The sequence below is a fragment of the Budorcas taxicolor genome, chromosome 14 (assembly GCF_023091745.1).
Source record: "Budorcas taxicolor isolate Tak-1 chromosome 14, Takin1.1, whole genome shotgun sequence".
NCBI classification, from domain to species: Eukaryota; Metazoa; Chordata; class Mammalia; order Artiodactyla; family Bovidae; genus Budorcas; species Budorcas taxicolor.
The window spans coordinates 46,741,935-46,755,048 of record NC_068923.1 but is presented as its reverse complement, the minus strand read 5'-3'; the positions used below and the strand labels follow the sequence as shown (position 1 = coordinate 46,755,048).

General features: G+C 43.5%; 1 protein-coding gene across 2 annotated transcripts in view; it reads right to left on the bottom strand.

Annotated features, from left to right (window-relative positions):
- The window catches only part of SULF1 (sulfatase 1), a 92,961-nt gene that overhangs the window by 55,437 nt on the left and 24,410 nt on the right, over positions 1–13,114 (bottom strand). For both annotated transcript variants that reach the window (XM_052651433.1, XM_052651432.1), the window contains exons 4-5: positions 10,339–10,490; positions 7,826–7,995 (exon numbers count right to left, since the gene is read on the bottom strand). In XM_052651433.1, coding sequence (XP_052507393.1) covers positions 7,826–7,995; positions 10,339–10,490 — 322 coding nt within the window. The remainder of the gene's footprint in view (positions 1–7,825; positions 7,996–10,338; positions 10,491–13,114) is intronic.

Here is a 13,114-nt window from a genome sequence, read left to right as displayed (position 1 = left end):
GTAAAGCATATGGAGGTGGCTCAGAAAGAACAGGTTGGGAACCCTGCTCCTTTCATGATGTCACACTGAACTGTCCTCTCCAACAAGCATCTCAAACTCCCATCATTAAAAAGAAAAGTGATCCATACATTTCTTCTATCAAAAGTAAGTCCTGGGACTTCCCTGGTGGTCCAGTGGTTAAGAATCCACTTTGCAATGCAGGGGATGACTCAGGTTTGATCCCTGGTAGGGGAACTAAGATCGCACACGCTGCTGAGCAACTAAGCCCACGTGCCACAACTGGAGAGTCCATGCACCGCACAAAGATACCATGTGCCACAACTAACACCTGATAGAGCCACAGAAATAAATATTTAAAAAGTAAGTCCTAAAGTTCTTAGCTTTTATCCTGCTTATCCTGATTTAAAATATTAGCTGCTTCTGTTTTCCATTCAGATGCCTCCCACCAGCTGCTGTGTTCCTATGTTTGCTGCAAATACAGAATCAAGTCTGACCCTCCACAGCACCCTGGAGACATATTCGAAAAGGTAGAGAATGCTGACTCTTTGCTTGAAAATGTAGAGGACAAAGGATCAGAATGTCATAAAAAAGAAAAACAAACCTCAAAAATTCACGTCAGAGTGTCAGCCATGTGTGTCTGGTCTGGTGAGGCTCTCTGTGTCTGTTCAGATACATATTCGGCCCAGAACTGTGCTCTCCAGACCGTATACTCTTAGGAACGCACCTGTAACTCTCAACAGATGATTCCAATACTTATAAAAGGTGACCTTTCCCCAGCAAGGCTTCTCTGCACATTGCTTTTCTCTAGTCATCATTTGTTCAGCGTTATTGGTCAGCGTGGGCTTCCCTGGTGGCTCAGTGGTAAAGAATCTGCCTGCCAATGCAGGAGACATGGGTTGATCCCTGGTCTGGGAAGATCCCCTGGAGTAGGAAATGGCAACCCACTCAAGCATTCTTACCTGAAGAACCCCATGAACAGAGGAGCCTGGTGGGCGACAGTCCATGAGGTTGCAAAGAGTCGGAGGTGACTGAGCAACTGAACAAAAATACAGTTGCTCAGCACAGTAGCTCACGGATGGATCCCTCAGACCACTGCACTTGCATGTTCAACTTTTGCTGTCAATATCAGATTCTCCCCAGGCTTTGCTTTTCTTGCTAACATTGCTTATTGACATAACAAGGATAAGATTTCTCAAATCAATCATGTCCCCTTTCTTTTTGATGGGTGGACATTTTAGAAGAATAATTCTTAGTAGCACAGAAATAGTTTCAAGAAATGCATGTGTTGCATATTAAACCCATTCTCGGGGAAACACAAAGAACTTAGCAGTTCATTTGGTACCACTGGTGGCCTCTGCTGTCACCCCAAAGAAAATACATTTCGAGTATTTTATATTTGAACGTGTGTTTTCTTCATTTGCTATTAGTCTCATGGTGGTGGTGCTTTAGTTGCTAAGTCGTGTCCGACTGTTGGAATCCCATGGATTGTAGCCTGCCAGGCTCCTCTGTCCCTGGGACTTCCCAGGCAAGAATACTGGAGTGGATTGCCATTTCCTTTTCAAGGGGTCTTCCTGACCCAGAGATCAAATCCACATCTCCACTGCAAGCGGTCTTCTGCACTGCAGGCAAATTCTTTACCACTGAGCCACCAGGGAAGCCACCCGTTTAGTATCATACAACAACAAAAATCCTAACACTTAATACCCTTACTGGTAGCAGCATCATCACTCACTGAGAAACAGGTCTCAATTCCCAGAATAAGCTGGTTGTACAGATTCAAGAAGCACACACTCAAACTATTAAAAGATTTTGACTATCACTAGGTACCCTTTAAGTCATAAAACCAATTGTTCAACTACTTTCATACTATTTTTAAGAGGGTTTTAATGTCAGCTAGTTGGAAGGGTTAACATGTTGATGCATTTGTTAAACAAAAATGTATTATACGACTAAAGCAGCAGGAGCCATGCCCACCAGGCAACGGGAGGTAGAGATGGATGGTTATGTCCTGTCTTTGGGAAAGAGATGCCTTGCATAGCAGCAGGGTGTCATTTGTGTGGTGTTGAGTGTAGATATTCTGAAGTTGTGTGACTGGACATCAAGGATCTGAGTAAACAGCCAGTGCAATGGGATATGTAGTAAATGACAGAGAGAAAAACACAGAGGTAATATGGGAAGTGTGCGTGTGAAGGTCACTCAGTCGTGTCTGACTCTTTGCAACCCCATGGACTATACAGTCCATGGAATTCTCTAGGACAGAATACTGGAGTGGGTAGCCTTTCCCTTCTCCAGGGTATCTTCCCAACTCAGGGATCAAACCCAGGTCTTCTGCACTACAGGCGGATTTTTACCAGCTGAGCCACAAAGGGAGCAATTAATACTGCTCAACTCAGAAATGTTTATGGAGGATTTAAAATTCTCTCCTCTTTGAAAGCATATCCTTTTATGTATTTGTGGAAGAAATGAAGAGAGAATGTGCAAATTCTTTTTAAGGCAAGACATTTCTTTCCAACTTGAATTAATTTATTTGGCTGCATGACTCAGCATGTGGGATCTTAGATCCCTGATCAGGGATCAAACCTGCACCTCCTGACGTGGAAGCATGGGGTCTTAACCATTGGATTGCCAGGGAAGTCCTTTCTTTTCAACTTTCGATAATAAAGGTGTTTCAGAAATGTTCTGAGGCTTCCTTAGGGTAGTTGTCCCTTTGACATGCTGTGTCCATCCCAAACTCCATGATCAGAACAATTTCTGCAAGTTAGTTGATGTGGATTGTCCTACCTAAATTTTGATTTCACATGAACCTGTGTGTGTGTGTGTGTGTGTGTGTGTGTGTGTGTGTATGTACAGAGTCAAATGCATTTCCAGGGACAGAAAGAAAGAGCTGTTGAACTGGAACAAAATTTTTCTTTAAGTTCATGGAGGCATGCTGCTGGTGCTGCTGCTGCTGTGTTGCTTCAGTCGTGTCTGACTCTATGTGACCCCATAGACGGCAGCCCACCAGGCTCTCCCGTCGCTGGGATTCCCCAGGCAAGAACACTGGAGTGGGTTGCCATTTCCTTCTCCAATGCATGAAAGTGAAAAGTGAAAGTGAAGTCGTTCAGTCGTGTCCAACTCTTCGCAGCCCCATCGACTGCAGCCCACCAGGCTCCTCCGCTCGTGGGATTTTCCAGGCAAGAGGACTAGAGTGGGTTGCCATTGCCTTCTCTGTCATGGAGGCATAGTTGGTGGAAAAATGTCAAGGGATCCTCAGCATCTCACAGAATCATCAAGAAGGCAAATATAATCTCTTTTCTCATCAGCTTTTGTCCACAGGTGAGTATTATCACATCACTGACGCCAGGAAAGAGAAATACCAAGAGGATGAGGCTTTAGCATTATTATGAGGATATGGGGGAGAGAATTTACTGGAATGTGCAGTAGAGTCTTAGTCATAGTGAAGGGCTTTGTGATAAGAATGATTATATGTATTATTATGATGGAGACTCCTTCAGATCTCTCAGAGGCCAGGAGTAACTGAGCCACTGTCTGATTAAACAGGGTCCCCCATTCCATGTGGTCGGTAATCTGTTCTCTTTCTTGGTTGGCATAACCTCTAGCCTCAATATTGAACTGGCTTCCTTTCTTTGTTGGCGATGGCAAACACCATGGAAACCTGATACATTCGCTCCAGGCAGTGGGGGTCAGATAGCTGTAACCCAAGGCGGATGAAAGACATCTGGATAATGCTTGACCACCAAGGAAGGCAACCTCAAGGAAAGTGCTCACATGGCTTGCATCCCCCTCCCCTGCCCCCGACGGGGCAGAACCTACAGCTTCTTGCTCTGTTTTCACAGGGCCTGCCAAATATCTCTGCAAAGCACTTAACTTCTTGCATCGCTTTGCTTGAATGCCTTGCTCATGTTCTCGCTAAGGAGCCCAGCCATTCAGGAGCTCCGAGCGCCACAATGGAAAGCTTGTCTTCAATTTGTCTCACTGCTTTTGTGTGCAGCCTGAACTGTGAACCCGGGCAGTCACTCACAGCCTCAATAGAGATGCACATGGACTCTCTCCAGTCCTTTCCTCCTGCGGTAGCTTGGGAGATCTTGATGACAAAGATGCCCAGAATCCAATGCTTTCAAGGTCTGTGGGAGACACAGCGGATCTCCTCATTCTAGGGGCTCCAAAGCCCTGGGCTTAGCAGCAAACAGAAGCTGAACCACTCGACTCACCGTGTGAGTTTTCATTTTCTATGGCTAAGGGTGTTCTTCAAACTGCCAACAGCATGGTTTGCACCTGGCAAAGATAACACAGCCCAGGCCAGTGTTTCTCCTGTCTGTTTTTAGAATAGGCAGGGTGAGAGCCTCATCAATGCAGGTCTTAGCTCGTCAACACACTTGTCAGGTCACAACGGACAAGAACCAGCTTGTTCTTTCCCTAGCTGCTTCCCCTTGAATGTTAAGTTGAAACCAAACAAAACAGCACCTTTTTGTAGGTCAAGAAAGATCAAATCCAGAAAAAACAGGTTGGTTTTTTTTTAATGGTTCGTCTCAATAGGAAGGATCACGGAGAATTAGTACCTATGAAGTGGCTTCTATGTTCCAGGTCCAAGGTGGGGTCTCGTTTAATTGTCATTCACGACATCATGCCAAGTTGCTGATTATTACTCCCATTTTACTGATGAGACAATGGAGGTTCTGAGAGGTGAAAGGTACTGCCTAAAGGTCAGCAAGGACCACTGAGATAGGAACCAGTGCTTGTTTGCCTCCAAGGCCTGAGAGCTTTTCACTCTGCCAATGTGTGGATTCAGCTTTATAGAATCACTAGTAAGGCTCACAGGGCTTCCCAGGGTGGTGCTAGTGGTAAAGAATCCACCTGCCAATGCAGGAGGCACAAGAGACGCAGGTTTGATCCCTGGGTCGGGGAGATATCCTGGAGTAGGAACAGGAGACCCACTTCTGTATTCTTGCAGGAAAAATACCGTGGACAGAGGAGCCTGGTGGGGTACAGTCCATGGGGCTGCAAAGAGTCGGACACGACTGAGCCCTGAGCACACAGTAAGGCACACAGGTGGTTCATCTGAACTAAAAGGAATAGCGAAAACTTCGCATATAAAAATGGTCAAGTCACATATGATGTCTATCTTGACTAAACAGTCTCCAGGGACTGTGTTTACAGCTACGTACAAATTCACTCAAGTTCTCAATACCCTGCAGGTTTCTCTCTCTAGCTTTATCCTTGCTTCCTTGGTCACGTCTTAGACAGCCTCATGGCGACCACTTTTCCTGAAATCATCTATCCAATCTCTGTCTATCAGCTGCACAAACGTTGCCCATCCTCTGCAGTCCACTTTGCCTGCCTCCTTGGCCCTAAAGTTCTCCTGATTCTTCTAAAAGATGTGTATGCTTCCTCTTCCAAACTTTCACAGACCCTGGGCTCCCTGCTCTAGCACTTGCTTCTGAGCCTGCTGCTGAGAAGGCTCTTTGATAAGGCTCTTTGTCTGTCTTCCTCATTGAGTAAGAGCCCAGAACAAACTTATTCTGTAAAGAGTCATACAGTAAATAGTTTAGGCACTGCAGGCTGAATGGCATCTGCCACAGCTATCCAACTCCACTGCTGTATTGTAAAAACAGGCACAGATAATACCTAAATGAATGAGCATGGCTGTGTTTCAATAAAACTTTATTTATAAAAATTGGTAGCAAGTCAGAAATGGCCCCCATGTGCTGATCTCTGTCCTAGTTCATTGCCTCTAGAATGAGCAATTGTGTCTCTTTTTTAAAAAATGAAGATTATTTTATGTTTATTTCACTGCACCAGGAAGTCTTAGTTGTGGCATGTGAACTCTTAGTTGTTACATGCAGGATCTAGTTCCCCGACCAGGGATTGAACCTAGGCCCCCTGCATTGGGTGGGTGGAGTGTTAGCCACTGGACCACCAGGGAAGTCCCAGCAATTGTGTCTTCCTTGCGCCTATATCCCTGCTGTGCTGTACAGTGTCACAGGTGGCACTCATAAATATTTGTAGAATGAAACAGAATTTAATCAGAGATGCTTTCTCTCTTTTTTTTTAAAGCTATTGTTGAAGCCCCGAGAACTCTGCAGATTTCTCTCATCCTGCACTGCTGTCTGTGCACACTGCTGAGCTGTCAGAACCTTTTGACCTGTGGCTGATTTTCCTGTAGGCTCAGGACCTTGCCCTGAAGCTTCAAAGGCAAGCTGACTTCTAAGGAGCCATAAAACACATTTTGTCAACTTCTTGTCCTCAAACTCCCGGGAAAACAGCAGTGAGGTTTACAGTTGTGGAAAATCACCTTAGGCTGGGATTCTGCTAATGCAACAAAGAAAGCAAATTCTGACTCAAAGAAAAGGAAAAGGTGAGTCCCAGGGCATGGAAGAAATCTGCAAAGACCTATTTCTTTTACTGAACCAGCAGGTTACTGAATCTGCAAGTGATGGCTAATGAAGAGTCACTAGTCCCTGGTGGGCTTCAATCATGAATTTAGCTGCATAATTATACACAGGGTAGAGAGTCTTGAATATTCACCCACAGGGTTGATTCCAAAACACAACGGATCACCCAGACCCTATGCCTCAGTTGCAGGGCAGCTTTCTTTGTTGACAATATCTTATGCACCAAAACACTTCCATCCTCCAAGCTCCTGGGCACGCTCAGTAGGACACTCACCTGGCTTCATTTATGTATTGTTAGTTCCCATCTTTTCTTCTTTCTAAGTCACTTGATATGATAGAGAGAATCTAAGTACCACTGACGAGGAGCCATAAGTTTATTAGTTATAATAGGATAAAAAAATATGAATAAAAATTTTCCAGGGATATGTTATGCCAGCAACTAGAATGCCTTCAGTAGTTACTTATCTCTTTTCATAAGGAAGTACATTTAATCTTTATTTTTTTCCCCATCTGGGATCATAGCTTTAAGATCAGCATGGCTGAAGAGGGATAATACCTAAGCACAAATAGATTAAGAATGAATTCTGGAGGTTTAGTGATGAAGGAAACGTATCACTTCCTTGTTTCCTACTCTTCTCACGGTTAAACTTTCAGCCCATTGCTCTGCATGGAGGACTGCATATCATTGCAATGGATAAGAAGGAAGGGTGAGGAGAGAGCGGAAGGACAAAATCACATTCTTCGCTGCCTAAGTATCCAGACTTACTACACTTGTCTCGTGAGAATGGTCTGCTTAATACAGCTCTCTGCTCTCTGTCTCATCGCCATAAGCCATCAGCCTCTCCTCTGGGCCTCCCAAGCCCCTCCCCAAGGCTCCTGTCTCTCAAAAAGAAACATCAGGTTATTTTAAAGCCGTGACCTGAGACGGCCTCTCGGGCAAGCCCTCTGCAGCTGCCTCTGCAGCAATTCTAATCAGACATCTGCGGCAAAGCTGTGACAGCCCGAGCCCAGGAAATTCACCCAGGTCTGTATAACCGGACTAGGGGGGTCACCACCACTCTGCTGCTATAAGAAACATACCGTTTGATCATTATTATTATTAGATCACATTGATGAATATTATTTGAGACAACTGAAGGAAGCCCTTGGTCCAAATCACCCCCCAGTCACCCCACGTGCTTCTCTCTCTGTTCATTCTGTTGTTCTTGTTGTTGTTCAGTTACTTACGATGCTGGAGACGTGATTCATAATCAAACCACCTCAGCAAGCCCCTGAGTTCAGGGCCTGCCTGATCTGTGGTCTCGGGGCAGACGCCCCATTCCTGCCTTGTGGAAATGCCACGTGGAAAGAAATGGGGTGCAGGGGAGGAGATGGGTGGGGAGCAAAGGAGAGGCTAGAGATCAGCAGGTCCCAGAGTTGAGGTTGTTACTCACATGTGTTGGGAAGCATTAGGGTACAGTTCTGAAAACTGTGGGGCCGAGTCCTCGGGGCCGTGGGGCGCCGCATGGCTGATCACCATCATAATGGGCCTATGGGGATACATTCTCTTAGACATTTTGAAGTAATTAATGCTCTCGTTAGTGATTAAGTCTGTGAAGTAGTCCTGAAACATACATTTGACACAAAACAAAAATTACAAAAGGTGACATTCATCAGATCACATTTGAATACCGCTTTCCCTCAGAAGCAACTCACTGAATGAGGACGTAAGATCTTAAGCACGAAGAGAAACTGTACTTCCCAAGGAGAAAAACATCTTCCAGAAACAGAGATCAGTTGCCAGTTATTTTCTAGGGTTGTTAGCATAGTAACACACACAAACATCTCTTTTAAAGTAATGTACAATTTAAGAATTAGAGGGAAAAAATAAAAAATCAAGTCCTGTTTGCCCAAGATAATGATCAGATCTGGCAATAAAAATGCTATAGCACATCAAACACCGGATACATATTTCATTCCCAGGTTTCGCTGATGTAATTCGTTGACAAAAAAATTTAATTGCTTCAAGGACAGGAAATACCCACGCCCACTACAAATTCACAGTTGCAGACACACATACAGACACACACATGCATACACACATACACGCATAAATGCACACACACAAAAAAATCTTATCGTGAAATTAAAAATTCACCTGTTAGAATTACACAATAATTGCCAATGAAAGTCATGACCAAAATCTGGATGCACAGGGAAAAGGGGCAATATTCTATAAATTAGTTTATCTGAAACACTCAATATGGGGAGCAGTTGATTTCCTGCAGATTACACTCTGTTAATTGCACAACTAAAATGATCCAGCTGTTGGGATTAGAGCCTGACTTGTTAATAGAACAATTTAATCTATAATCCAAGGGGCTGATGCAAGACTATAAGGGGGAGCGGGGGAAGAGATGGAATGAAAAAGAAAAGATGAAAACTGAAAACACCTGCTTCCTCTAAGTGTGTATCATTGGCCTGGAACTCCAGTATAAAGTTTATTCAGAAAGCTCTCAGGCAATGTGCACTGTCAGAGGCTTTTAGGCATGACTAATCGCATGTAGATTCAAGGATCAGAACAGCTGCAAAGCCATGCCCAAGGGATCAAGCCTCTGTCACATGTCCTTCTTAGGACAAGCCCACAGGTTATCACCTCCTTCCATGGAAGTGTCTGTTTCATTCCTTTCCTCTCTTTCTAAAAAAAAGATCTATATTCTTTTCGACACAGTTGTCTTTGTCACTTAATCAGCTGTGATAACGGGCAAGATACGCTGATTTAGTCTTTGGAGGGAATCTTGATTACTTTGCTCTCCTTAGGACAACAGGGAAAGAAAGGTTAATAGCTTGAACAAGGAGCATGACAAGTATCCCCACAGATAAAAAATGGGAGCAGTGACAATTAGTGCACTTTGTAGGGCATTGCTCAAACCTGCCTCCAAGGTTTTTGCCAGCTCTCAACTCTGATGAGTTTGGAAACCTATTAGCAATGTTTGTGAATTCATTTGCATGCATTGTTTTCTGGAGGGTATGAAAGGAGACTTACACTTTATCTCCCCCACCAAGTCCCTTGAGCTCAAATCAGGCCAAGCATAAGGATAGCGATGTGCCAAAATTAGATCAAGTCTCCTCTTTCTGATTTCTACCAATGGCTTTTTCACAGAGATCTATGCTAGTTGGAGCAGATTCTCAGCTTCTTTTAGATAAATGAGGAAGAGATGGACATGGTTAGGAGGGAAGAGGGTATTTTAGGCTAATTAGCAGGCTAAATTTAAAGATGTTTCCCCCTCCGCTCCTGCGATCTGGAAATCGTTTTAAGTTGGCAATCACAAAAGCTGTGTAGATTTTAAAAAGTCTAATCTGGGATCCATTTGTTAGAGAACTCTGGGACCTGTTCACTTCAGTTTCTATGAACTGATTTGGAAATTCTAGGACTGACTGCCTTACAGAGTTTTGTGGACTCTAGCTGCCGTGGGCAGGTATCCTTGTCAGTATCAAAGTGTGGTAAAAGCAACGAATGTGGTTTCCCAACTTTTTGAGTTTTGCACTTGTCTTTTCTTATTCTTACATCTAAATCTGAAGCCACAGACAGAACATACTCTCACCCTAATGAGAAGCAAAACAGTACAAGATGAACATCTGATTATGTGGACAAGTCTTCTAGAGGGGGGAAAACCAAAAATTATCACAAGACAGAGTGGAGGCATCTATGATTTTTTTGATAACACTTTCATCAAAGCCTGATTGCCTTTCATCCTAATGAGGGGGGAAAAAACTCACTATTCAAAGTCAGTGTTCCCTGAGAGCCTTTTTCTTGCCTGGAGTTTAAAATTATCTTAAAATTTCTCATTCTAAAACTGTGAGAACATAGAAAGCCAATCTCGTGGACAGGCTAACATACTGAAAATGACTTTCTCCCATTATGCATGAAGTAAATTGATGCAGTGTAAAAGTGCCTGAAAATTACCTTCGCATAATCAAATCCATGCTTTTCTTTGATGCCATTGCGACAAACAGTGTAATTATAGAAACGAGAATTCTTGATTAATCCAAGCCATTCTCGCCACCCAGGAGGGATGTAGCTGCCATTATATTCATTGAGGTATTTTCCAAAAAAGGCTGCAAGGGGGAAAGAAGGGTTATTTTCTCATATGAAATGATCAATCATAACTAAATGCATCAACATGAAATTACGTCTTGGAAAAAAGACAGTGAAACAAAAGTTAACCTAGGTAACACTGGATCCCAAGGTAACATTCACGTAATACTCTGATTCTTTGGCAAAGTGCCCCACATATATTTTCCTTTTGAATAAATAAGAATAGTGCCTAGGTACATGGATAGTTTATATAAATATAGTATAGTTTAATAAAATCACCATCAGGTTCATGATACTTTGAATGCATGTATTTTTTTGTGATCCTTCCAGGATAAAAGCAGAATGAATCTTTTCGTTAAGTTTATATAATACTCAGAGAAGTAGCCAGAGTGAGATGTGGAGTACTGAAAGTTGTCTTTGGGGTAAGTTTTCCAACATATTGCTTGAAAGTTGTGAATTACAAAAACATTACTGCAAAACTTGTCCTTGTTTTTGCCTATCAGGACAGTACATATTTTCCGTGTCAAAGAACCTTCATAAACTCTGTTTCTATGGGATGTGGTCAGTGCCTTTATGTCACATGTATTTTATGTCATCTTGTTTGCATTGTGTATATTTTACAAATGTGTGCTTATTACTGATAATCAAAAATTCTAGCAGCATGTCGTGACAACCTTGATGACTAATTTTCACAGAATTACAGTAAAACAGAAGAATTGATATATGTGCCAGAAACACACCACTGCTCAACCAGATGCCTTCCATGTCAAACCCACTTTCTGGCTTCATTACAGATGCCTCCACTTACACGCATGAAGAAAGTTCTTAGCTGACAGGCTCGGAATGATGAAAACAGATCCTGGAATCCAGGCACTTTATTGGTATTGCTCTTAAAGCACATGTTTCTGAATCTCAAACTTATCCAACATATTTCATTCCTGGGTCTTTATGGAATCTCTATTTAGCCTGATTTTATCTTTGATATATAACCACCAGTAGAATATCTCCATCTGATTGTTTTTCTTGCTCCTAATGCAATCATCCAGAATGGAATGAATAACTTTCCCTTGCACATGTACTTCTTTAGAAAGCCTTTAATTCTCGGAGTGGCATCATCACTCACCAGGCGTGGCCACCCAGCGCTTTCCCTGCCTCACCTACCCCTTCACTCACCCTGCTATGCAGCAGCTGCTGCCTGTAGGCTCTAAGTGGGTCAGAGCTCTGGGACCTCTCACTCTTTCTCTGACTTGACACCCCTCCTGGGGGCCCACAGATTCCTGACCATCTCTCCTATGCATGCTCCAGGGTCTTTCCACTCTCACCATCAGCTTCCTGAAGACCAGCTCAGGTCACACCACCTTCTCGCAATCTTGGATGAAGAATCACAGTGAGTTTAACAGCTTGCCATCCAAGGCCTTCCTTTTGTCTGGACAAAATCCCTCTCTTTCCAACCCCATCTTACACATCTCTGTGATGCGTACCTCTCTCCAGCAACTGTGTTGCCTCTAGGTGTTCTGGTTTCCACCTCTCCACCTTTGCCTGTGCTGTTCTCTTGGTCTCCCTCTCTATGCATCAGGCCAGAACAGATGCCATTTCACTCCCAGTCTTTGCGCTGATTCCACAGGACTTGATCTCTGTGGCTCTGATGTCGCATTCTTATCCTTTCTTGTGGAAGTTATGTTCACGTATAAGCCTAATCTCCCTTATGTTGTTGTTTAGTCGCTAAGTCAAGTCTGAATCTTTTGTGACCCCGTGGATTGTAGCTTACTAGGCTGCTCTGTCCATGGGATTCCCCAGGCAAGAATACTGGAGTGGGGTGCCATTTCCTCCTCCAGGGGATCTTCCCAACCCACACTGCAGGCAGATTATTTACTGCTAAGCCACTGGGGAAGCCAATATCCCTTACACTGTAAGGTTTTTTTCAGACAAACACTGCCTTGATCTCATCTGTGTGCACTCTCCTCCCATCCTAGCATGTAGTCTAGGGGCTCCATTAATTTTAGTTTCTTAAACTGGGGTTCATGGACCCCCATATATTCTTGGAACTCTACAAGTTCTGGACTTGTTAAATTTTGTGTTTTCAATTGAGTTATGATTTTTCAAAAAAGCTAATTTGGTCAAAATATTTTCATAGAGTAGAGCCTCAGAGGTGCAAAAGTTGATACTTCTCTTTGGATTTATTTTCTTTGAAGAGTTGACTCAAGTCTGAGGAACACAGCAATGTTTGTTTACTTGCTGAATTAATGTTTATACATTGAATCTGCAAATGACTGAATAAATCAGGTGATCCCTTAGTCAAACATCCACAGCTTGAGAATTCTGCCAGGGCCCCTCAGCAGACAGACAGGCATGGAACAAAGTGTCAGAGGCCCTCACGTCAACTGTGACTCAGGATTTCCCTCTGAACTTCCTATGAGCTGTAGGAATTCTAATGAGATGTTCTCATCTTCAGAGACTAACCACCTTCTCACAGTGAACCACAGATGATTTTTCTTTCTGACAAAATGTAACGGGACTTAAGAGTCCCAGGCAGCAGACCAAGGCCACACCCCACCAGCATGACTTCAGAACGGGATTGTTTCCAGAAGCCTTTCACTTGATAATTAAGAGCCCAGCTCTTTCCCCTGGCCTGCTCCTCATCCTC